At 38.9% G+C, this 24,724-nt stretch overlaps 1 protein-coding gene across 1 annotated transcript; it reads right to left on the bottom strand.

The window, feature by feature from the left end:
• Positions 1–213: 213 nt before the first annotated feature.
• npm1b (nucleophosmin 1b) lies at positions 214–23,516 on the bottom strand. Its single transcript, XM_042493405.1, has 11 exons — positions 23,442–23,516; positions 23,045–23,127; positions 21,874–21,993; positions 21,478–21,571; positions 21,245–21,336; positions 20,680–20,738; positions 20,411–20,483; positions 13,443–13,541; positions 6,517–6,612; positions 6,351–6,425; positions 214–4,214 (listed from the first exon to the last, which is right to left on the bottom strand). The coding sequence occupies exons 1-11, from the start codon at positions 23,488–23,490 to the stop codon at positions 4,161–4,163; spliced, it is 894 nt and encodes a 297-aa protein (XP_042349339.1). The 5' UTR covers positions 23,491–23,516; the 3' UTR covers positions 214–4,160.
• Between the last annotated feature and the right edge of the window lie 1,208 nt (positions 23,517–24,724).

The following is a 24,724-nucleotide window of genomic DNA, read 5'->3' on the forward strand; positions in this document are numbered from 1 at the left end:
CTGTTGTTGATGATCCACCTTTTTTTTTTTTACAAAGGAGGAAACATAAGCAATTTAGTTAAAATACTGAAATATTAACTTCAAAAATACTCACTCATATCTCACCTCTATACTCTCTTTGTTCTGGACATACTTAAGTTATGTCCTCCATCTGTGTAGGAAAATCAAATTTTTTACTCTACAGGTACAAAATTCAAAATGTGGGACTCAAAACCAAATGGGATTCACTTTATTCAGGTAAATGTTACAGGTAAATTAAAAAAAAAAGGATGGATATGTTTGTCTTAAACTGTGAATGTATGAATTTCCACTGTCAGCAGTCATGCATAAAGTAATCAATAACGTTTTACTAAATGGACAAAATGCACTTTCCTTTGACACACGTTGAGTCAGCAAAACCGTCATCTACTCATACCAATAGTACAGTGTATTACAATTTAATTTGCATTGACATATGCAGAGAATAAGCCTACTCTCTGGTCAATTCAAACTGAAGATGCCTCTCACCACACGCTGGCGTCTGACACCGGGTTCCTCAGATTACAGACACAAGGCAATATTATGGATAAAGCAAATACGGAGAGTCATTAGATCGAAATAGTATTAAATCTGAGGACTATTTTAATCCAACACAATAGTAGATACTTACCACTAATAATAATCCAGAAACTTTAAGTATAATGCTGTTCTAAACTCAATGTTTTATCATGCTTGTAGCTGCAAATTGTATTTTTGAAAGCCAAATTTCAAACACATTTTTTTTTTATGACAAAAAAAAAAAGAGCCCTAAACGTGCATCACGTCATCAACAAAGCTCACAATCTGTTTCATCTGGACATATTTAGGTACTGATGTCAAAATAACAGAATTACAAAAAAGGACAATGTGAAGATGAAAAACAGCAGGGCTAAAATTACATGCTAACAAAACCAGGATAGTATTTCAGACATTTTAAAAAGGGGTTTCATAAGCAGAATAAAACACTTCTAAACTAAACTAGAACACGACATTTCAAATAAAAGTTCATGACAACAGATCAAAGCTGCAATACCAGCTATCAGCAAGGGCGGATTAAGCGTACACTTAAAAACATAATTGTTTAGCTGCCGTATCTGGAAATAAAAGCAAGAGAGTTCTGTACAGAAAAAAGAAGGGAAGTATTAAAAATCATCAATGAAGGACTCAGTCATGAACTCATACACAAGCCCAAAATAAATCCTGCTTCTACTGAAAACTCGCTGCAAAGTGGAAATTACTGACATTAAAATTTAATGTTTCGGTAAATTCTCAGGTCGACTTTAATCACCGAATACGTTTACAGCTCAGGAATCTGAAATACATGGGAAGGGTTAAACCAAGCTGTTTGATTGGTTTAAGATGGCAACCAACTGCCAACATTTGGCTCATAAAAGACATTATACAGGACCGTAAACACATAAGCACTGAGCGATTGCTTATTGTCATCAGAGCACTGATAGCAACAGAGTGCAAACAATTATGGGGTTGAGTTCTTTATGGGGTTTCTGTAAAGGTGACGTGATGATACGCCGATGTCATTTTCTGATATATACCTATGATTATGTTGTAATAAATAAGATATTCTGTGTTCATAGGCTTGTAACTTCTTCTTTTTTTTTTAGCACATTAGAGTACACTGAAATACAACCGTGTTAATGCCACGTTGTAAATATAGTCCTGGAGCTGTCGATGTGTAACTTTTTGTATGTGCATTAGTTTAAAGAAAAACATTTAGTGTCAGGGCAGCTGTGTTTGTTTAACAGGGCTCATAATACTCTTGATAATGTCTTGTGTTCTGCTCTGATGATCATGTTGCTACAGATTATTTTTGGTTGTAATCCCTGTAATAAAAAAACCCTCTCAGGTAATCACAGATGTTAATGGGCTTGATATGAATTCACACTGCAAAAAATGCCATCTGAAATAAGTCCAGTCAACAGGTTTATAATGTAAGCAGGTTCTGCAAGTTCATCTAACCAAGTAAACTACATATGTACTGAAAGCATTCAAAACATTAAACATTAAAGCCACGTGTCCACCAAAGTGTTTTTTTTTCCAGCTGAATGCACCAGGCGCTCATCAGGAAACACCCAGTGGGGAGCGCTTTGGAGGCGCAGTGCTTTGGTTGCGTCAAGGTGTTTTAATACGAAATATCCGTAAATGTAAAAAAGCATTTAGCACATGGCAGGGATTCTCACACATTATTGAACTGTGGCAGTCTGCCACAATCAAAATATCTGACACCACATATTGATTTTATATTTTTGGAGCTGGACTGTTCAGTCGCAGCATTGTTGAAATATATGTCATGTCTGGTTGTACACTGCACCACACTCTGCTCCTAAAAGTTTGCATTCATTTTTCTCTGCAGCAGTTCCTCCTCTCAACCCGCAAACGTGGGAATATAGAGAGGGGACACAGAATGATAAAAAGGGACACATACACACAAGATTAAAAAAACACCTCAAGATTAAAAGTTAACTGTCCCTTCCTCCCCAGTAAATTAACAGATTTATCCTCCATTTTTGCTAGGCTACATGTAAGATGTGACAGTTGGTCTTCATGGTATTTGTTACACCCCTCCTCCACTGTGATGCAGCACTCAGCTCAGAACAGACGCTCAGTACCTCTTCACACTGCTGGTGTTTGTAGCAAAGTGTGAGCATGCTGTGTTCCCACTAAAAATGATTTTTGAAAAATAGCTGACCTCAGGAGAAAAATAAAAAAAACCCACTTTGGTGGACACTGATCCAAACAATGACAGCTGTCATCCAGAAATGTCAGATGTATTCCTGATAAAAACACGAGATGAAACATTTCTTTACTTAACTCATCAGATTGACGGGAGAAGATATGTAACAGCAGCAACTGCACACATCCGTGAACGTAAATGGATCTTACTGTTTCTAGATGCATTCTTTTCTTTTAAAGTGAAATATTTCATAAGCAGCTGAAGCTTTTCACTGCAGGAAAAAAAAGAGTTACTGCAGGTTCTGCTGCATGAGTTACTATGACCAAATTGAATGACAATTAAAAAAACTGCTATCTTGACCTCAGACAAATTCCTGTACAATATGTATAGAGCAAGTATGCCAGACGAATCTAAGCATGTTTCGCAAGCTAAAACTGCTTTTTAAAGCCAGACAGAACTAAAAAATAACATAACACTTCGGAGGAAAAATATACTGCTATTCTCTCCATTTCACTTGTCTTGACCATCCTTGCATGTGCTGCTCAATTCACACAAAATGGGACTGATTTATCTCAGTTTACAGTAGAGATATTTAAAGGCACATTCTGCAATATCTCCTATTGCATTGTTGACGTAAAGAGGACACACAGTGCTGGGGATGCGAAGCACCTCAAAGCCGGCTCAGCCAATGTTAAGTTGCACTGACTACATGTGTAGAGAGTAAGATGTTGGCATGCCGATCTTCCCTTTTACAGGCAAGGAAAGGAATGGCTTCTGTAATTTGACGGTTACACCACATGCTGCTGTACGAGTGTATATTTTATTCCATGTGTGAGATTTGAAATTTTTTGTCTTTGGTGACTCCCTGTAGTAATATATATATATTTTTAAAAGATACTGTTGAAAAAGAAGGGGTAGGACAGAGGAACAGAAGAACCATATAAAAATATTAGCCATGACTAACTTGACTAGATTCTGTCTGGTCTGTCTTTGGCTCTGAATGCTTGGATTATGTTGTTGCCAGTTTACATATCTGTTATTTATTGCAGCTGTAAAACTCTGCAGGTGCAACATTTATTGCCTACAGGTGGCGCAAATGTTAAAAATGCAGCAGCTATGTCCTTCCTGCAGCAAAGACATCTGCAGGTTCTAATTGGTGATGCTTTTACTTTCCTTCCCTATAGGGGGTGCATATTGGCATGCGATGAAATGGAAAGCCTGTCTGCTAAACGTGAATGAGCAAGTTCCAGGAGGCGCTTCGCATCTAACAAAAATGATAACACCTGAATCATAAATGGCTTTACCTCTTCTCAGCACTCAGTCCTTCTGTTTACTCCGAGTCATTAGCAATGATGACATAATAAGGCCGAGTAGGAAATCTCGCTGACTGTGCCTTTAAATGTCTTGCAGGATGCAAAACATACAAATGCTTCAAAGCGTACACGGTTTGTTACTTCTTCTCAATCTTCAGTGTTTGTACAAAACTCCAAAGGTCCTTGACCACCTGAGGGAGGTGCAGAGAGGGGAGAGAGGGATAACAACAAAATAGAAAAAAAAGAAAGAGACATATTATAAATCTTCCAAATGAAGTGCTATACAGCTTTAGACATATGACTCACTTTTACTACAACATGCTTTTGTGCGTCTCGCCTGTGGGAACGCTGAGTTTAGATGGGGCTGTTGGGGGAACAACGAGGGGTTGGGTGGGGGCAACAGTACATACCAGAGTATATGACTAGGTGCTCCAGGTCTGACAGATCTCAGCCTTGGCTGATGAAACCAAAGCACTTCCACAGATGTTTCTACACACTGGGATCAACAAGCGCTCCCCGACCCAACTCCACCCCCACTTTTTCCCTTGTCCATCCAGCCCTCGTGCCGCTCTAAAGAGCTTTCACCTGCTCTCATAACTGTACAGTTAACATTTTAACACTGCAATGTGATCATGCATGAATGTTAAAGTAGGCCTTTTCAAGTGACCGACTTCACACAGATGTTATGATACAGAAAACACTGCTTTACAATTCGACACACGGCCTAGAATCACTTAGTCTGTGGTGTTTATCAGCCCAGTCCCCTCAACAAAATTTTGGCATTGTACATTTCTGCAAACCTCAAATACATTACAGTTGTTCATTTCAAACGTATCCTGTCAGTGTCTTGAAAGTGACAATATAGTATATAATCTGAATTCGTCATCTGGAGGTGGAGTAGATAATGAATGGTGTCACCTAAGCAAGACATCTGCCAAGCTGCAGCCCACTGTTAGAGACCAACAAACAACAAAACCCGCGGTGACATGGCGAGTCATCGCTAAAGACTCCTTACGCTGGTATTTTGTAGCGACTTGTCGGCACATTTTTCTGTTTTTTACATTTCAAACTTGGCTGTTTCTCTGTAAACGGTGTTAACACATGGGTGTTTTGTAGTGACTCCTTGGTCTGTTTCCATAGTCTTTAAGGTGCCAAATTTGGGGTATTTTATAGCACCCAATTGGCATGTATCGTGGGTGCTGTGTGGTCAACCAACAGTGTTTCCAGCGGCTTTTTGGGCTCCACACACAGGTGCTTTGTGGAGTTCCACTGGCATTTTTCCAGCAGCTTTTTAGGCTCCACCTGTGGGTGTTTTCCTACCTGTTGGTGTGTTTTCATCTGCTTTTTAGGCTCCAAACGTAGGTGTTGTATAGTGACCCATCAGTGTTTTTCTAGCAAAGATGGTTCTGTAAAAAGTGAATCTATCTAGCTGAGACATTGCTGAAGTTCCTGCCAGGATTGTGACCAAAACTGGGTATTTTAAGCCCAAAAATGATCTTACCACTACCTTAACCAAGTGGTTTTTGTGCTTAACCTTGACCACATGTTAACCACAGCCTTGCTTAAGTGTTAAGTTTCAGTGTATCCCATACATAACAACATGCGAGTGTAACATCTGTGGTTTGCAGAAACATTAAACACTTTTTCTTGCATTGGGTTGGTATAATCCAAAGGGTTTTGGCTGATTAACTCATGCTCTGCAAAACAATGTGCAGGGGGCTGGGTGTTGTTTTTCTTCTGAAATGACAAGCAGCATTAGAAAAGATTTAAGTCCTACATTTAGAAAAACCCTCTTTTTGGGTTGGTCAAAGGCCTTGAATGTGAAAGAGACTGGTACCATCCACATACCACCAGTCCCTTCATTAAGGCTACAAAAGACACACACTCCAGTAAATCACCAAGAAAGAGTTTGCCTTGGCAGGTGTACTCCCATTCCATCTCGAAAGAGCCCGCTGACACATAATGAATATAATTCAAAGAGAACATGCTCTGTTGGAGAGACGTTTGAGGCATAATGGACAGTGTATGGTATGAGGACAGTGTGGAACAATAATGCATTCCTGGGTATCTATCACAGCAAAAGCTCTTAAAGCTTGAAATGAAGGTTGATGTAAATGTGCCTGTGGCTGCACACTAAACAACTCCCCATGACTACGTGTTTATGAGACTAAATGCGTAGATCACAAGAAAAAAATGAAATAAATTGTTAATGTGGTATAAGATCAAAATATGTAGAAGAAATAAACAAAGATGCCCTGTAATCAGGGTTCTCCAAAACCATGTGCAAGTGATGTACACGATACATCAAATGATTCATGATGACTTACTTTTTTGTCTATTATTTTAAATGAACTCTTCACGAAGTTCTCAAACTTCTGCTCCGTCTTCGGTAGTGGTTTTCCCTGATGAAAAACACCATTAAATCATCAGCTTAACCGTGCGTCAGACATTCAATTAAGAGCGGTAATTTGCAAAAGAGGATGACAGCCTTACCTCCTTGGCCGCCGTTGACAACTTGGTCTTAATCTCAGTCAGTGAGGGAGATTTAGACGGGCCAGCCTGGGGTTTGTCTTTTCCTGGGGCAGGTGTCTTGAAAAATACATCAACTAGATAAGAAACACTGATTGATATGTCAAATAGAGAGAGATTTATGCAGTTGTAGATAAAAAGATGGCTTCATATTATGCCACATTATTTCTTCTTTCAGCTCTCGCCACTACAGTTTATTTTTCCGAGCTCTCATTTGAGCTTAGCACAAAGTTATTCTTATTGGTATTTAAAGCATTTTATAGAGAGTGGGGTCAGTTTGCATAAATTGTTAGCAAATAAACACCATGCCACACAAGTGTATTTAGGACAATATTTTGATCCATCTCAAATCTCAGGTCAAAGTTTGACCTGACGAAGATCCAAGCAGGATTAAAACGTCTTAAATAAACTTGTGTGGCATTGAGTTAGCGTGCAGGCATTACAGTCTTCTTCATGTACGGTGCTTTTTCATAGCCTTGCACCTACGTGATGTGTGTATAACTACCCTCTTTCAACTTAGCAAATACAGACAAACCTAGAAATTATTGATAACTATACAAATACAGCATGAAGATAATTAGGCATTTACACTACAGACACTGCTCTTCTCCAGGATTATTAAAATAAAAAAATAAGAAAATAGAAAAACGGGGGGGGGGGGGGTCCCCAAAATAAAACAAACAAAAAAATAGAAACAAAGCATCCAACCTAGACACCCGAGGCTAAATCTAAGGATCTTACATTCAGCTGTTAGCAAAAATCATCAAATGGCATTACACTATTGCTTTCTCAAAATATAGAATGAAATGTTGTCAGATGGCATTAAATAAGTTCACCTGCTCATTTCTAATATATCTTATTCTCTCCAGCTCAAGAGCACTGACAAGCCTTTTAACATCAAGGATGCTATTACCCCCCCACACAATATTAGCAAGCAGCTCTTGGCTGCCAAATGAAAAGAGATGATAAGTCGTCTTTGAGCCAATGTGAAGTTTTCAGACATCCCGGAAATATTAAAAAATAATAGTTTGTGGCTCGGGCTCAATTCTGCAATCAAGAATTTTTGAAATTATATGGAAAATGTTGCACCAGTGTTACTGAATCTTAGGACACAACCATAAGACTTTCTGTACAGATGGACAAGATGACAGTTCCCCCAAAGTATAGCTTTTCATCTTGATGCCCCCTGGTGTCTGACTGCAGTACAGGTCATAAAGCCTGCACGCTCATGTTTATGGATGGGGCATAAAACTAAAAACTCAAAGTCCACACTACATGAATTTTTCCCAATGATGGTTTCTGTCACTGAAGGTAGTTCTCATTGTCCTGATGTTTGTTCAAGCGTTTGTTTTTATGATATGTTCGGTTTTCATGAGTTATTCAATTCTACAAAAAGAGGATTTTCCACCATGATTGACAGTTTGAGAGCCAATCCATGCACTGCTCGTGAATGGTCTAAGTTTTTTCAAGAGTGCCCAAACTGTGGACACTGCTACTGCACAGACTCTAGCCAGGGATGACGTCACCGGCATAAGATGACAGCGACCGTATCCAGCATATTTTAGCTTCACTTAAGCATGGACACAGAATATGACAATGTAGTAGCTTCATTAGACTGACACTTGTTGCACAGAGAGGAGACAGAAGGGAACCATTTACTTATCATAGATCTGGGAATACGCAACCGATGTACTGTTTTAAACTGCATTAGGCAATGTCTGATATAAAAAGAGCATCTGTTATCTGCTGTCTTATTGGTGATGAATCCATTTGTTGACCAAAAGGCCAGTCTGGACAACAGCCCTATCGTGACCCATTTTGTCTGGGTCTGTGTTTACAGACTTGGCATGGGTAGCCAGCTGGAAGAAGATAAAAGCACTAGAAAGGACAACAAATTCTAGCCTAATTACACCATCTTTTCTACAAATACATCAGGTACAAATTATGTTTTTATTGTTTGCAAGCAGGAGAGGGCAAGCCCTGACTCTCCAATGAGTAATAGATTGTCAAATGTGTTTTTCCCTTGATGTCAAATCTTAACGACTGAACTAAAGAACAAAGGTCAAAGTGCAACTAATGCGCTTGTTTTTCAATTAAAAGTTATGCTGACATCAGATTAATGACTTCCACAAGAAAAGATCACACCTCCACACTTTTATGGATGGTCAAGACTAAAACAGTACAGTCACACGCAACCTTTGCTAATAATCTTTGGTGACATTATAGGTGCACTTAACCAACACATACAGACTCCTCTGTGTTTGTGGAGAAGAGAGCAGAGCGAACACTGAACTAGCGGGCTCACAGGTGTGTTCAGAGCTGGGCAGTCGAGGCCCCAGAGGTCCTCAATTAGGAAGTGTCTGAATGTGACACAACAACAACACACACACACACGCCATACGCCGGGACTGCATGTTACACAAGCCACAGAGCTTGTCCCTACATGTAAAGCCAGTGTGGAATCCAGTGAAATTGCAGGGTTTCATTGATAGCCAGAGACACATTTGAAAGAAGAGAGAGGAGCCGTGTATAAAGCAACTCTTTGGACCGCGAGACAAAACACAGCAAAACTTCATGAACAAATGCAGCAAATGCCCAATAACAGATTTTCTTTTTGATTCTTGATTATTTCTACCTCAGAACATGATATTACTCCACAACGCAGTGAAGCAGCTCAGTGGGTGGAGAAGGGCAGAGATAATTTCAGGCTACAGGTCTCTGTTCCTCCTTATAATAACACACACTGTAAGTAGTAGGGATGCCAGTTTCGGTTAATTTTGCTTGAGATAGCCTGACAGCCATTAACTGGTCACTGACACGTTAGTTTTTCAGAAAACATAAAATACAATACTTTCGGTCTGGCACTGCACTGACTCTTTGAGCTTGTGCGCCACATTTTAAAGCACAATCAATTCAAGGTAGTGAAATTTTATTGTTGTGTGTTGTATATGTCAAAGCTTTTATTTTATTTTCTGTTGCTTCGCTGACAGACAGCCGGACAGCAGCATTAACATGTGGAAACGTAGTGCCCACTGCCCACGCTCCAGTCTTCGCTGATTATCTAGTTAGCAGCGTAGCTCATTTAGCAATTACCGCTGGTAACCTCTTTGCTGCGGAAATACGGTGGCAATCCTCAGATATCCCTCCAGGCTGCTCCAGTGAGTAAATGGCTTATTTTGAGTCACAAAACACCCTTTTTAACTACATAAGCACTACTAGCTGTGCTGACAGTGCTAACAATGCCAACAGAGCTGACAGTGTTAACAAAGCTAACAATGCTAAAGGGATTGGCAGATCAAAGCTGATCTTTTTACTCACCAGGACGATCTGGGAGAAGACTAGAGAGTGAGCACAGTGTCTTACACAGCTAGCTGCTGGGTCGGGACCACGGTCTGAGTGGTAATCACCAAATGAGTGGGATCGACCCCATTGGTGCGCAGTGTAGTAAACTGTAGAGTAGCAAAATTAACCAGTAGACTGACGTGCGTAAGAAGTCTTTGAAGTGGTCTGAGTTTGATTTCGACCATTGGCCCTTTGCTGCATGTCATCACCCCTCTCTCCCACCCTCCCGTCTACCTACAGATATCCTAATAAAAGGCAAAACTGCGGAAAAATCATCTACTATCATCTACTTCATCAAAAACCTTTAGCAAATTCAGGCTTTGAAAACCACAGTGAGAGTTGGAATGGTTAAAAACAGGTGGAACAATCTGGAGAAAATAAGTTCTGCCTCTCGTTTGAAAAGTGCAATCATCTGTCCCTGTCCCCAAGAGATCTGCAGTTTATAGCACAGATCAAAAGGTATAAAATGAAGAAAACCTTGACGCACACATACCACACTACAAAAAAAGAGCACATATGCTGCTGGCTCCGGGCCAGACAAATGTACTACGTATTTATTATTTATGGGAAGCTCTCTACTTCCAAGGGACAGCTGTGGACCTGAAACAGCTGATAAACACACAACGCCAGCAAGCTTTTTCATCTGGGCCAGACACTGATTACAGATGCCACAAGACATGGAACTTAATCACAAGCACACTATCATTTGATGCAGTGTCTTGTCTTCAATCCAGTGCAAACACATGGTGCGACACCTTTGCTCATTGGGTCTGCCCACGGATGGTAAGTGTCATTTTGTTGGAATGAGAGGCCCTTGTCTGGGAAAACGTCAGGTCACTGGGGACTTTGACTTAAATCCCATGACCTGTATATTTAAGTAAAGACGTTCTTTTGGCCATATATCATGCGCAACAGGTCCAGAGTCATAGTTAGAAGCAAACATCCACACAAAAAAAGCAAATAAGCACTAACAAGACAGGCACCTGCTCTAACACATGTCAATCAGTCGCTGAAACAATGACTCACACCCTTTTGGGATAAGCCTGAGTGAAGTGGTATATACTTTACGACCGTGACGTGCGCTTGAAGGCATCACCTTCTCCAAAACCCATCAATCAAAAGACACCAGCTGCGAGATAAAGTTACTTCAGATCAGCACAACTCGAGTTAGCTGGTTCTCATGTCGAGCCTGTTACGCAAGGAGGTGCAGCAACACGCTGGGCTGCGAGAGGTGAGAACTGCGGTACTGGCAACAGATCTGACAAGCCAATCTAATGACCAGTCACCTGCATTTAGTAAAGAAAAAACAGACACCCACGCCCGCTTCCTCGCTCCTCAGGGGCATCTGGAAGCGCAAGCTGCACCAGACATCAAACGCTGGTAATGAGAGCAATTGGGAGAAGGTGTGTCCAGGAAGTGAGGGGTGTGAAGAGGTTGTAGAGAGAGAACAGTTGTTGTGTAGAAGTGGAGAGGGGATGGGGGCAGTTGAAGCTCCACGGGCCAGAAAGTTAAACTGGCGGGATGGTTTTGCCGGCTCAGCTGCCCACCGGCTAATCCCCCAGAGCATTTCAAGAGCCACTGTGTTATGTCTGGACAACGGCCACTACAGAATTAGCAGCACTCTCCCACACACCGAGAAGCCTGGCCCGAGAGGGAATCGCTTTCTCGCCTCAGGAATTCAGCAATTCTGCAGCTCAGTGTTTAACATGATAAAAATCACACAGCTTTCAATCAAGATGTCAGATAAGAAATTGCAATTTTCTGATGTGCACTGGGTGTGTGACGTGGTGTGCCTTTAGCATACTGATGTCACAATAGCACAAAAACTATGGTAATCTATTGAGTGGCTGGTAGATTTTATTATCTGCTAGCCACAGTGGCAGGTGGACAAAAAGGTTAATTCCAACCCTGACAAGTGTCTGACATGGCTACCTTTCTAGTACTGAAACCTGTGAAGATTCAGACAAATAATACATTTCACCCTCTGGATCAGTTACACTGGAGACACATTTGACCTACAACAAGTAGGAACATTAGGAAATCCGAACACAAGACTATTTTTACAGAAACGTATAGAAAAAGTATTTACATTTAGAATAGAATAGAAATACCTTTTTAATCCCATTAGGGAAATTGTTTTTGGGTGTACAGTGGATTTTTTTTTGCATTTGTTTATACAAGCAGCCAGGATTTGCATGCCAACACATAAAGTCTTATCTAAACTGACTTTCTGTCCAAGTCACTTTTTTCAAATCACAGTTACATGCCTTGTGAAATTTGTAAACTTGCAGAGGAGCTTGCCAATTTGTATTCCCTTGTGTATATGTGTGCTACGGGGGTTTAGGGGGCATCAAAGGTGGCTGCAACTCAAGACGGCGGGGTCAGGCCAAAGGGGTCGCGGGTTTAAACCTTGCCCCGGGAAACCTGTTTAGAGGTCAGGTGTGTTTGCTTAAAGAGAGGCAGAGTTCAAGCTGTGGGTTTTGAGAGGCGGCTGTCCAAGACATTCCATCCAAGAAATTAACTATCAGGTTGAGCTAATTGCAATGTGCATTTATCACATTCCTTGGCTGTGGAGTGGGAAGGCTCTCCAAGTCTTTTTTTTTTTCATTTTTATTTGACATGTTTTAATTTTGAATGCCAATAAACACAAACAATTACCCTTGATCACTGACACCTTGCGTCTTCTCAGGCTCAAGTTTGAACAGAAATAATACAACACGAAAAGATCGAGTTGACTGAAGAGGTTTTTTTTCTTGCTTGTTTCACTACATTATGTAACGCATTTGCTTGCAGGATTTATCAGCTTTTCTCTTCAGCCATACTGTAAGTAGTAGGAGGTCCGTGACTATTCGCAAAGAAGAATGAAGTTTTTCATTTACTGCGCTCCATTTCTTTATTCTGTGGAGGTTTCATTGATTTTCTCTTCATGATGTGACACAATTTGTTAAGTAAAGGGACCACAGCTCAGAAGATTTTATTGATACCAATGCCATTATCAATTTTACTTAGCGGTTCAAATCTTTATCAATTTTCTAACCTTTTCCAGATCAATTTTCTGTGTGGAAAAAAAAACTGACCTACACAGGTTTTCAGCGTCAGCGCAACTCTTTTATTATCTCTGAGTGTGAACGTTTCTTTGCCATGACTCTTTCTTGTTGAAAGTTTCCAGCAGCTTAGGTGCATAAGTTTTGATATCATTGTTTTGCAATGTGCATCTGTCAGAAAAACATGTCGCTATCAATAAAAGAAGTAACCTATATGCTCATAACCATTCAATTCTAATGGACAGGACAATTTGTAGCCAGTTCTCAAATGAAATGAAACTGGTTCTCGATTCCCATCTCTAGTTAAGTAAATATCCATCTATCGAAATTGCTTCAATCTGGGGGAAAAAAAACAGGTCTGTCTTCACGGCACCTGTAAATTTGTGCTGCCCATCCAGTAATCAGTGGTGAAAAATCTGGTTTTTAGTTGACCTGAACAGCTGACAATTGTTCTACAGTACAATGGCTGTCAACCAGCTAACAAAATTACCACAAGTCACCTACCTTATTCTGTGGTTTGACCGCCGATCCTGATGGTTTTCCTGCAGGGCCGTTTTGTTTCACCGGAGTCTTGTTGGGCTTCTTTACTGAAAACTCTGGGCCCTGAGAAAGCAAAAAAACACAACCAACATTTATTAATAAGAAAATATGACATGCCTAGGTTTTCAGGAAAACGCTTCTCATAAAATCTGTCAATAAATATGAATATGTATTAAAAAGATAAGAAAAGATGCACAACTCTGTTTTTGTATTACAAGTTCTGAAAATGTATACTAAATTAACCATGGATCACAGTAAATCACAGTAAACAAATCCAAACGTGAGATAACAGCAGGAGCGCCAATCTGAATTTATAAGCAGCTGTAAATTTAATCAACACAATGAAAAAGCGCCCTGACTCACTTTGAAGTAAATGAATGAAAACTGCAAACACAGCTACAAAGTTTAAACAGTTTAGATCGCTGGCCAATTACTGTTTTTAACAGCTATACATATTAAACATATCACTGCTGGTTGGCTTCAAACTGTAACAGTGGTTCCTTTTTGTCAATGCAACTGAAATTCAGACTGCTCCTTTTATTATTTTATGTTGGATATTAAAATACCTTTGCCTCTTTGGGGTGGTTGTGTCATGTTGTTTTGAAAACTCCCATATCAAAGCTCTGACTGCCAAGCCTCTTTTATAGCTGACAAATTATAATTGCCATGTAACAAAATGTGAACCACATTTGTATAAGTGTTTGCAACTGTGGTTAATTTTCTTCAGTCTTTTGCCATGAGCTGTTCACGTTATTTTCACTCACCCCTGTAAGGTCGTCATCTAACTAAAATGGAGGGGGGCTCTGTCCGTATGTCTGTCCATTTTTCTTGAAAACCAGATTTACTTCACACTTGGTGGGTGTACCGCTGAAGACCCAAACAAGTGCAGTGTCGAGTGAAAGCTCTTGCAAGATCAACGGACATATTTATTATCAACAGTGCTGTTAGAAGTACACACTGTGTAGTTTTTTGAGACGGGATCCTATAAACTGTTACACTACTAAACGGCATGCTGGGCACAGCTCGCTAGATACAGTTATTCAAGAACAGATGACTTAAGAGAGACAGGAGAGCACTAGGGTTGGGTATCGTTTAAAAAATTGCATTCAGGACTTCACTTGATACCAATGTGAGCATTCAGATGCATAATATGCCACCAGACGCCACAGGCAAGTACTACAGTCACACTATAAACATTTTGGTGGCAGACTGAACTGCCAAGTGTCTGTCAATACGCCGCACCACAGACTGTACGGGTTGTAGCTGCTGCGGTCGTGGGCCAATCACACATCACATTAAATCATAGAAGACCTGCAGTGATTGGCTGCAAACAAAACCATATAGATAGTCTATTTTTCTAGATCTGAGTACAAAAAGCATCAAATGCAGATATTGTTTAACTGGAGAGGTTTTGGTACTACTTGGTGCTGGATTATTTCTGTTGATACCTTAAAAGGTATTGAGTACCAATAGTAAATAGCACAGAGATGTTAAATTTAGCAAACTAAAACATTTAAAACATCAGTGATGTCACTTTGTGTAAGCTTTTGCTCCTAAATTAAGTGTATTTTTATAGCATTGCTAGGGGACTTAACTATGTCATAGCAGGTGTCTTGCTCAGGGCCCAATGAAGCGCAGAGTCAAGTGTGAAATTGTTTGAATGCACAGTTGTCAAGAAAGCTATAAGCAGCAATACCAGAGTGTAAGCAATCAGCACATTTTGAATGGGGACTGCATTACTAATTGCAATACTGCATGTGAAGACTATTGTTAGACTATTTAATCCTAAAATAGAAAAACATTAACATTTTGAAAAAAAAGGAAGAAACACCTGGATGGTAATCAGTTTTCTTTCATTGAAAATTCTGAAACCTGAGAAAATTGGTTTAATATATTTTGACAACATGAGAAAAAGCATAATAAGCAACTTGGAAAAAAATATGCCTGCTAAACTGCAAAAAAAGAGAAGAAACCATAAGAAAATTACCAGAAAACTAGCTAGGAGGTACAACAACATATTATTAGAAAAGTAAGGGAAAATGTCCAGTAACCTATATTTTCAATTTTTATAATTAAAAACTTATATTACAGAAGAAAAAACTATAGATGGATGGATGGATGATAGATGGATACTAACACACACACACACACACACACACACACACACGTATGTGTGTGAGTATAACCACTTTCTTAAGTCATCTTTTGTTTTTCACTTTCTCTTTTTTTTTTGCTTATTTTCAGGAATTTTCTTGTAAATTTTTGCTAATTTCTTGCTCACTTTTGGCATGATTTTGAAAGAAATCTGGCCGGCTTGCTCATGTTTTTAAAGGGTTAATAGTTTAGTCTGATTAAGTATCTCAATAAAAGGTTTTTTGCATTTACTGCAATAAAATCAGAGATTATACATGATCAGATGTGAATTTATCTCCAAGCACCAGTCTGTATGTAATTGACAGAAAAAGCACTAGAAATACTCGGTAATTTGTCACTGATCAGATACTTAGTAGAACAATAACTTGTCATTGTTTTTCTCCTCACTGGAGGCCTTTTTGTCAGGTTTCCATTGCTCTCAGTCACCTGCGTAATTACCCTGTAATAGCCGAGGCAAGTACCTGCATTTCCTGAGCACCAACCCTTTCCTTGGAATGGGCGAGAAGTGTAATTGCCATGTTGACATAACTGCTACAAGGCAATTACACATGTTATTTCCTAGAGCAATGCCTGGTAACAGAAGATGCTGGAAGGATGTTTGAGTGTGGTTGCAGACCTTTTGTTTCCAAATCAGAATGTAATACACAAAGGACAGAACTCAATCAAGCAAAGAAACATTGTGCTTTCTTCAAACCGTTTATAAATGCTCCTCAGTGTGTGCGACTGGTATATTCAATTCAGAATAATTATGATTCCTTCGGGTTTTTGCCTCTTTCATTTTAGTGTTATATCATAGTCTTTCACCAGTAATATAAACCACTTTGCTTCCCCAACGAAGTTAAGTACAACACTTAAGAATTAGAAAGTGTTGGCTTTGTCTGTGACACAATTTGTTTCAAGAGAAGAATACAGTCATTAGGTTGTTAATGTAATATTTGGAAGGAGACACAAGAGTGGAGAAGTTGAGTCTTTGACTGAAATGCAGATTAAGTCCCCGAGCTCCTACAGATTTATGTTTCAGGCCAAGTTCCTACAGCGTAAAGGCGTCCTATTAGTGCATTTCTTAAAGACAAATTATTTGCCTTTTTGGTATTTTTTTGACTGAGTCTTTTTAAAGCCCCTCTCCCCCGCCCCCATTCAAAAATGTATTTTTCTGATGTTTATGTCCCCTAAAATGTCTGACTTGTATCTGTGCAAAGTTTGTCACTAGAGAGGTTTTTTCACATTCTTCTTCTGAAGGGGACGATGTCTGTGCACTTTCCTAAAATCTGAGATTCAAGTATACGCCGGGCAAACTAGATTACGATTATTTAACATATTGGCACTGAAACACACTTTGACACAACACCATCAAAGAAACCTCACACCTCAAACGTAGAGTGGACTTGTGTGCATTAGCATAGTGAAAGTGTTGACAGCAAGCCCAGTGAAGCATGCAATTTTTGGAGTTAAACCAAATCAATGCAAACACACTGTAACATCTTCACAGATATTACTGTGTGTTTCACAACCATTAAGACTGTCTGCCACTGCCAGCTGTTCTACAAGCTAACAAATCATGTAAACAAATAAAAGACGCTACATACACTTAGCATCCTGATATGTCTGCTAGTCACCACAACAAACTCCACATCTGAGCCTGGATGAAGCTCAAACATATATGACTAAATTTCTCTTTCCTCTACGCTATCTTGATGCACACTGCTCTTTCACCAGTCAAACTGTCAGCGGTCTAGCCCTAGCCCCCTAGTCTTTTGTCAGCACTTAAGGAAACAGAGAGCAAAGGTTACTGTATGTAGCAGTGGTGTGGGGAGGAAGAATTTCTCTATGAGGGAGAAGGAGCAGATCTGCTTTTCAGACATTTTTTTTCCCTTTTTGCTGGGAAAACCTTGGTTAACAGCATATTAATCATAGCATATAATTTTACAGACTTATAAACTTGTCTGGATGGGGACATTAAATATCAACTATCAGCTATTTAATTTTCTTAACATTGGTTGGGTTTGTTCTCAATGCCAACACTGGCACTGCAGGGCTGCTCTGCTGCCAAAATTATGATAATTGTCTCAATTAATGATGTAAGATTTACTTGTCATGGCAAAACTGTCAAATTGCAATTCGAACTTCTAAACACAAAGCACACGTACGCCACATGCCTCAGGCTCTTATTTTGTAACACACATCCAGTGTGGTCCTAAACAGAATTGAAAATGATGCAACTTCGTGAGCGTTCTTCACAAATGGCAGAAAACATTAAATTCACCACAGGCTCACCTTGAGTGTTTTTTAACCTGAAACTGAGCTCCGATCAGGGCTTAAATATTTGTTGATGCCAGTGTAATTGTAATATTGTTGTTTAACTCAAGCAGCCATACTAGAACTTCATCTTATGAGTCTATAAAACAATATACAAGTCTTGATTTCCTGTTTGAATCAAATATATCTGATGAAAGAACAAGCAAACCAAATTCATCTGATGCCAACTGTCCGTACACGATGCTACGGACATACTTTTGTTGGTACTTGAAACATTAATGAAGTTCAATAAAACACAAAAAGGGTATGATAAATTATATTGACATATTGCTGAATTAGCAGTCCAAAAAAATCTCCCAGCTGTGCTTTCTGGAGTTTTGTGCTCTCATTACTTAAAAATGAGACAACTAGATAACTATGGAGCTAAAGAGAGGCAGGGTGAAGACAAGGATTAAGGTCATGGAGGGGAGGGGTACGGTGAGACGAAGGTGGAGGAATTGAAGGAGAAGACAACAGAATAAATCAACAGGTGACAGAAATGCTCAGCTGTCATCTGACCCTGAGGCAAGGATCGGCGCTCACGTCGCAGGTATGTGCATCTGCCCCGCTTTGATCTTTCGCCTGGCACAGTTTACGCTTGGATAGTGTGTTTTAAAAAAAAAAAAAAAAAGAAGGAAGAAAGAAATCACAAACAGACACCGACGTAAAAATGAGGCAGATACACACATGCACCCACACACTTGCAAATGATTGTGGTAACACGCAAAACAAGTGTTCAAAGGCAAAGGCCAGGTGCAAAGCTGAAATGGCATGAGAGACGATAAAAAGGAGCAATCATATTAACAGTGGGATGACAGAGGGACAAAGATATGCAGTGTTACAGAAAAATGGGGGAAGATGTTTCCCATAACTGGTGTGAGTGTGCACGTGTATTTAAAACTGCATGTAGTGTGTGTTTCTCTGCATGTCTACTGTAGATGTGCATCGCTAATGTTCACAGACTGTGTGAATTTTTTGCAAATATGTATGTGTACTTACACATTAACAGTAAGTACACATGTCTACAGTGTGTATATATACTTTTGTGTGTGTGTGTGTGTGTGTGTGTGTGTGTGTAGGATAACTTAGTGCAGTCTTGTTGGTGAGACGGTGAGAATTCAAGCAGATTACAGAGGAGAAATCCGATCATTACGCCACACAGACCCTGTGTTTTACTCGTGGAAAACAGGTGGGAACATGAGCGAACAGGATGAAAAAGTTCCATGTTTTGTCTCATACAAAAAGGTGGACGGTCAGTGAGTGCAAGAATGGGAAGGGCCTGCTGAAATGAAATGCTACTATAGGATACAGTCTGTGGGAGTTTACACGATGTGGGAGAAGCGGAGGGGGAGCGGGGCGGACTGCAGCAACACAGTGAAATTCCTTTTACTCAGAAAAAACTCAGGGGCAAGCCCTTGGCTACCCTGACACCTGGTGGACAGCAGGGGACTGGAAACACTCCAGGTGAATTAAATCTACTGTACAAGGATATTTAGTTTGGTTTTAACAGCTGTGGAAGCTATGCAAAGAAAAGGGTGTACAAAACACTCCAAAGTGTATAAACAAGAAGAAATATTTCTTGTTTGATAATGTTAAAAGTAAGAATAGCAACAACACAATAAACAAATCTCTCTCATAGAAAATAAAAACATGATAAAGGAGCTAAAAAAGAGCATAATTAATTCTATAACTATCACTTCAAAACACGTAGTACCAATTATATGTAAAGAATCAACCTCTTACAATTCCCATAAAAGTAAAATATTAAAGTTGCATGTAGAATGACAGAGACTTATATTTTAGCCTGCTGCTTTAGTGTGATTATTTGGTGCTTAAGATAAAAAAACACATTGTCTCACAAGCCCAAACTGATCAGTGCAGCAAACTACTCTGCAGAAGCTCAAGGTTAGCATGTTGTATTTTCAAAAATTTCAATTATATTATTTTCTCATCATGATTGTATGTAAAACCTTGCAGTAAAGTGATATCTCCACGTTTACCTCATTATTACACATTGCATGATTTGAAACCATCAGATATTTGTATTAATTCAGCCCGAAGTGCTTTTCACTTTTCTGCCACTGTCAGTCATGACCCGGTTACTCAAAATAATCCAAAAACTTTGCACCAGAAGCCGAGTGTCATCTAGTTCCATATTATTAGACAGAGGGCAGACATCTCTACAGCTGATATCTCCAACACTCTGCAATTTCACACCGAAACAATCTAGACTGATGAATACAGGTGAGAGAATAAAATGTAGTTTTGACTTTGGGGTGAACTGTCCCTTTAAGTGATCCTGACTCTAAAAATGTGTGTATCATGTCTCCTAGGAAGGCGGACCTCACAGTTTGAAAGCCTCTGCCCGGCAGTAACCCACAGCTACTGCCATTACGTCTGCAAATTCAATCAAAGTTAACATTTTTAAAATGATGTGTTTAATATGATTTATAAAAAGGAAGAAAAAAAAGCATCGGGCTTACTTTTTTGAGCTCTTTTCCGACATTCTTCTGAGGCTTCACATCATTGTCATCACTGTCGTCGTCTTCATCATCACTACAAGAATGAAGAAAAGAAAAAACATTACCTCAGGTAAAAAGCAATGACAGCATTTTCTCTGCCAAATGCTAAAAATGATCACATATTTTTTCACATGTAAATGTGGCAGATCCATTTGTGAGGTGGGTTTTTTGTTGTTGTTGTTTTTTTTTTGACTAGGCATGGACACTGAAATTAAGCATAAAAAACATACTCATCATCATCCTCATCGCTGTCGTCTTCATCGTCGTCAGAATCCATCTTTATTTTTTTCTAAAAGAAAAGTGAATAGTTATTCCATCAAAAAAAAAAAACAATTGAAAGTTTTTTAGAGGACCTCAGTGGTGTATGCTTTTTGGATGTTTGCATTGAAGATCAAAATAACAGTTTCCTGTGTATTTTGTCACCATAGATTTTTAAGATTGTTTCTCACATTTCTCACAACAAATTGAGTTATTCATTCACTCTTTTACTCTGACAACTTATTAACATTGTGTGGGGTGTTTTTGTAAGTTATATGCATTTTTTATTTAGAAAACATAAGAGTTCATATGATTTATGCTATTCGGGATAAAAAATTTTGAAGCTCAATATACAAAACTGCTCACATAAGGTGGCCACGCATCAATCAAATACGCACCACTGCTACAGAGAAGTTTTTAAAAACCTCATTTAACCTTCTATCATCTAAACCTAGAATACAGTTTAAAAACATGTCATGTCATGATTTTATAAAAGTAAAAACTCTTTTTTAAGTTAAAATATACTGAGGTAGCTACCAGCGGAGGCCTCTTCCCAGACATCAGGCTTGCAGGTCGCTTCACCGGTGACGTGTTGTTCTCCTCCTCTTCATCCTCTGAATCCTTCACACCTAAAAAAAGCAAACGCTGCTTACTGACACTGCACGGTGATGCATATAAATCAGATGTACCTGAGCCATGTTTTGTACATGTATGTCAGCAATTCTAGAAGAAGAAAAGATAGTATTAGCAGCTGTTGCCTTAATACTCACTAACAAAATGCTGCCCGCTGATGTGAACTGGTCCAGAACCGGACTGAAGACGGAACGTAACTGGAGGTGTGATCTCAAATCCACCTAAACTCATCTAGACAAGAAAATGATACGGTTACTACAACGAAATAAACAATATTATCATTGTTACTATACTATTTGCATCCTTTAAGGTAGGTCATATTTGCATTCGCATTCTTCATTACTGGTTTTTGTATTTTCCCACAGTATGAATGAGTTGTCCTGAAAGTTATTTTACTTTTACTATAACCAGTACAAAAAAAGAACAAGGCATTATAGATTTTGCATATGGGGCAACAACCTTCTTTACTTGTACACCATTGATGAGGCCTTTAAATACGTCACAAAATGCTGTCAGTTATGGTGTTCACTCACAGAAGGCAGGACGGATGGTTTCAGGGCAACCAGCGGCACTTTGGTCGATTTTCCATCATAAGTGAGGCCCTCGACTTCCACCATGTGGAACTTATCCTCAGCCTCGGCTCCCAGACACACCTGAAAAAAGCAGCACAGCTGTCGTTATAACCACCCTAACACCACCTCCATGTCTTTGAATCATCACTTTTACTCCTGATACCCTGTATGAGACCTGTGTGAGCCAAAGCACTGTGACAACTGCAGGTTTAATGGATGAACCTCAGGTTTCTTTTCCTTACAAAATGTTCTCAAAAGATTATTGTCTCCAGAAGGGATCTAAATTCCTGAAATACCTGGTAAAGATCTCTTTATTTGAGGCACTGAAACAATTAATTGATTAATTAAATAGACAGTAATCTGTAAGCTGTTTTGCCATTTCCCTAGTAAATGTCCCAGACATTTTTTGGGGTACATTTTGGGGTTAACAGATTTTTTGAGTTTTACATTTTAAAAGACTTATTTTTTAAAAAACTAAGGCATACAAATATATTTAAAACATCCTTTTTGGCTTTGATAATATATTACTTTTTACGCCCCACAATTGTTGATTAATAAAATAAATAAATAAATTAGTGCTGGGCAAAACTAAGAAAACTAATAATGAGTTAATAATATGTTTGGGACTTTTGATAAAAATCATTAATAATGTGTAAATAATGACCATGTGGGTAAAGGCAAATAATAGAACTGCTAGAATAGTCTGATATCTTCAGAGAAATACATCATTTAACTGCCATGCAGCCTTTAAAAAAGAAGGTAGGGTTACATAAGATTATCCAGAAATAAAATCTGGAAAAATGTCCGCAAAATGATATTAACAACAGTTAAAATAATTTGATATTTGAGGTTTTGTTTAAGAAAATATCTATATATGTATATGCTTTAAGGTTTTTTTTCACCCTTAATATAAGGCATTTTTTGTAACTTTTTCCATGTCTTGTTATGTTGCTCGTTGCCTTCTCCTCATATTTTTGAAAGAATTGAAACATTTTTTCTCAACTTTCAATTGGTTAACAAAATGCTACTTTATACAAGTAACCCTCATGATAATTCCCAATTAAAACACGCGTTACAGACCTAATATTCAGCGTGTACAGTTATTTTATGTGCATTACAGTGTCTTCCTTACTGCTTTGAGTGACAGCTGTTGCTCCGTATCATCGTCGTCTACGTCAATTTTGAACTCCCGTTTGTCCGATTTGAGGGTACAACCTGGGGATAAACGATACGTGCGGCGTTATACCAACCATATATTTGCACAAATGTCGAACAAAATACACAAAGATACATAACACATTGACAGTCGTGGGTTAACTGTTTGCTATAGCTGCTGTTTCCCCATGCGCTCCTCGGCTAGCTAACAAAAGAGCTGAATTGGCGCGAGCAGGGGCACGTAGGTTAGCCAGCAACTTAGCCAACTTCTCCGCGCTAAAAATGTTAAATGGCTATCTGTGCATGATAACTTGGCTGTAAAATTGGTTGTGCAAACGAATATTTTTAGGGTTAGTCTGAATAAGTCGGCTCACCAAACAAGTACATTTGTGGTCTGCTCAAATCTGAGATATCGTCCTCCATCTTTGTAGTGGGCGGTTACGCTTCCGTAAACAGGAGTGACGGACACATCACTAAGCCAATGAGGGAAGCGGTACGTGTTGACGTTCCAGAGGACCTAAGCCAATAGAATTAAAGATAAGGCGGGACAAATGAAACTTAATGTTTTAATGGATCACCAGTAGATGGAGCAGTCGTAGTATAGATTGAGTTTATCATGCAAGTAAATGGTCCACGAGAAACAAAAATATGAAAACAAATTAATTAAACACACACACACACACACACACACACACACACACACACATACATACATATGTAAAATAAAATATCATTTTTGACTCATCAAGTCAGCAGAGAAGGCAAATAAAGCCCACATGTTTTATTATCAAGTATGTAATTACATAAAGTTGTTGTTTGCACAGCCACCAATTTTATGAACATCTGCAAGGTACAGTAGTTTGTATCTTCCTAATTGCTTCCTCAAATAAGCTTTACAGCTTTTATATTAAGATAGGGATATTCTCCCTTATGTCTATCACTTAATGTGCTGTTTGGACTAAATAAAAGAGGCCTTTGGTCAGTGCTATTAAAAATGCAGCCCAGGGGGCAGTTGCAGCCTTTGAAGAGTCTTCAGTGGTGGTTAAAAATATTGATATGAAGCAGAGAGCCATTGCAGTCTCAGATATTACAGAGAAGAGATTAACCCAGTGTGAAACTTTCCAAACTGTGCACAGATAATTTTATAAATAGTTTGTTTTAAGGAAAAAGTAAAAAAAAAACCCAACCTGGATTGATATCACTTTTCTTTTGCTGCTTTCAGATGCCTTCAAGTATTCAAACCTTCGAACCCTGAGCAAATTGGTTTACTTTCTTTTGAAAACATGGAAAAAGTAAATGAGCAACTTGGCAAGAAGTGTTCTACAAACTGCAAGACGTTAGTAAGTTTGCATTTTAAAAAAGCTAGGAATTTCTTTTAAAACTACATTATGATTATCATAATTATATATTTAAAATTATTTTACAGAGTTATATTATTATTTAAACACCCCTTTCAGGTCATTTTCTAGTTTTTCAACTGATTTTTCTTTTTTTTATTGTTTTGTTTTGTTTTTTAACTTAGAGAGAAATCAAGCAAATTTGCTTTGGTTTGAAGGGGTTAAAGTACAGTTGGCGCTAAAATATTTAGCAGATTATATTTGTGGCTCAAAGTGTGTTACATGCTCCTTTGCCTATGAGTTACATCCTCAAAGACTGA

The sequence above is a fragment of the Plectropomus leopardus genome, chromosome 9 (assembly GCF_008729295.1).
Source record: "Plectropomus leopardus isolate mb chromosome 9, YSFRI_Pleo_2.0, whole genome shotgun sequence".
In the NCBI taxonomy this organism is placed as follows: domain Eukaryota; kingdom Metazoa; phylum Chordata; class Actinopteri; order Perciformes; family Serranidae; genus Plectropomus; species Plectropomus leopardus.

Coding starts and splice junctions, on each gene's coding strand:
- npm1b (XM_042493405.1), bottom strand. CDS start 23,490: ATGGAGGACGATATCTCAGATTTGAGCAGACCACAAATGTACTTGTTT. Junction 20,739..21,244: donor CTGGGAAGAGGCCTCCGCTG/GTAGCTACCTCA, acceptor CTTTTCTTTTAG/AAAAAAATAAAGATGGATTC. Junction 6,613..13,442: donor CGGTCAAACCACAGAATAAG/GTAGGTGACTTG, acceptor GTATTTTTCAAG/ACACCTGCCCCAGGAAAAGA.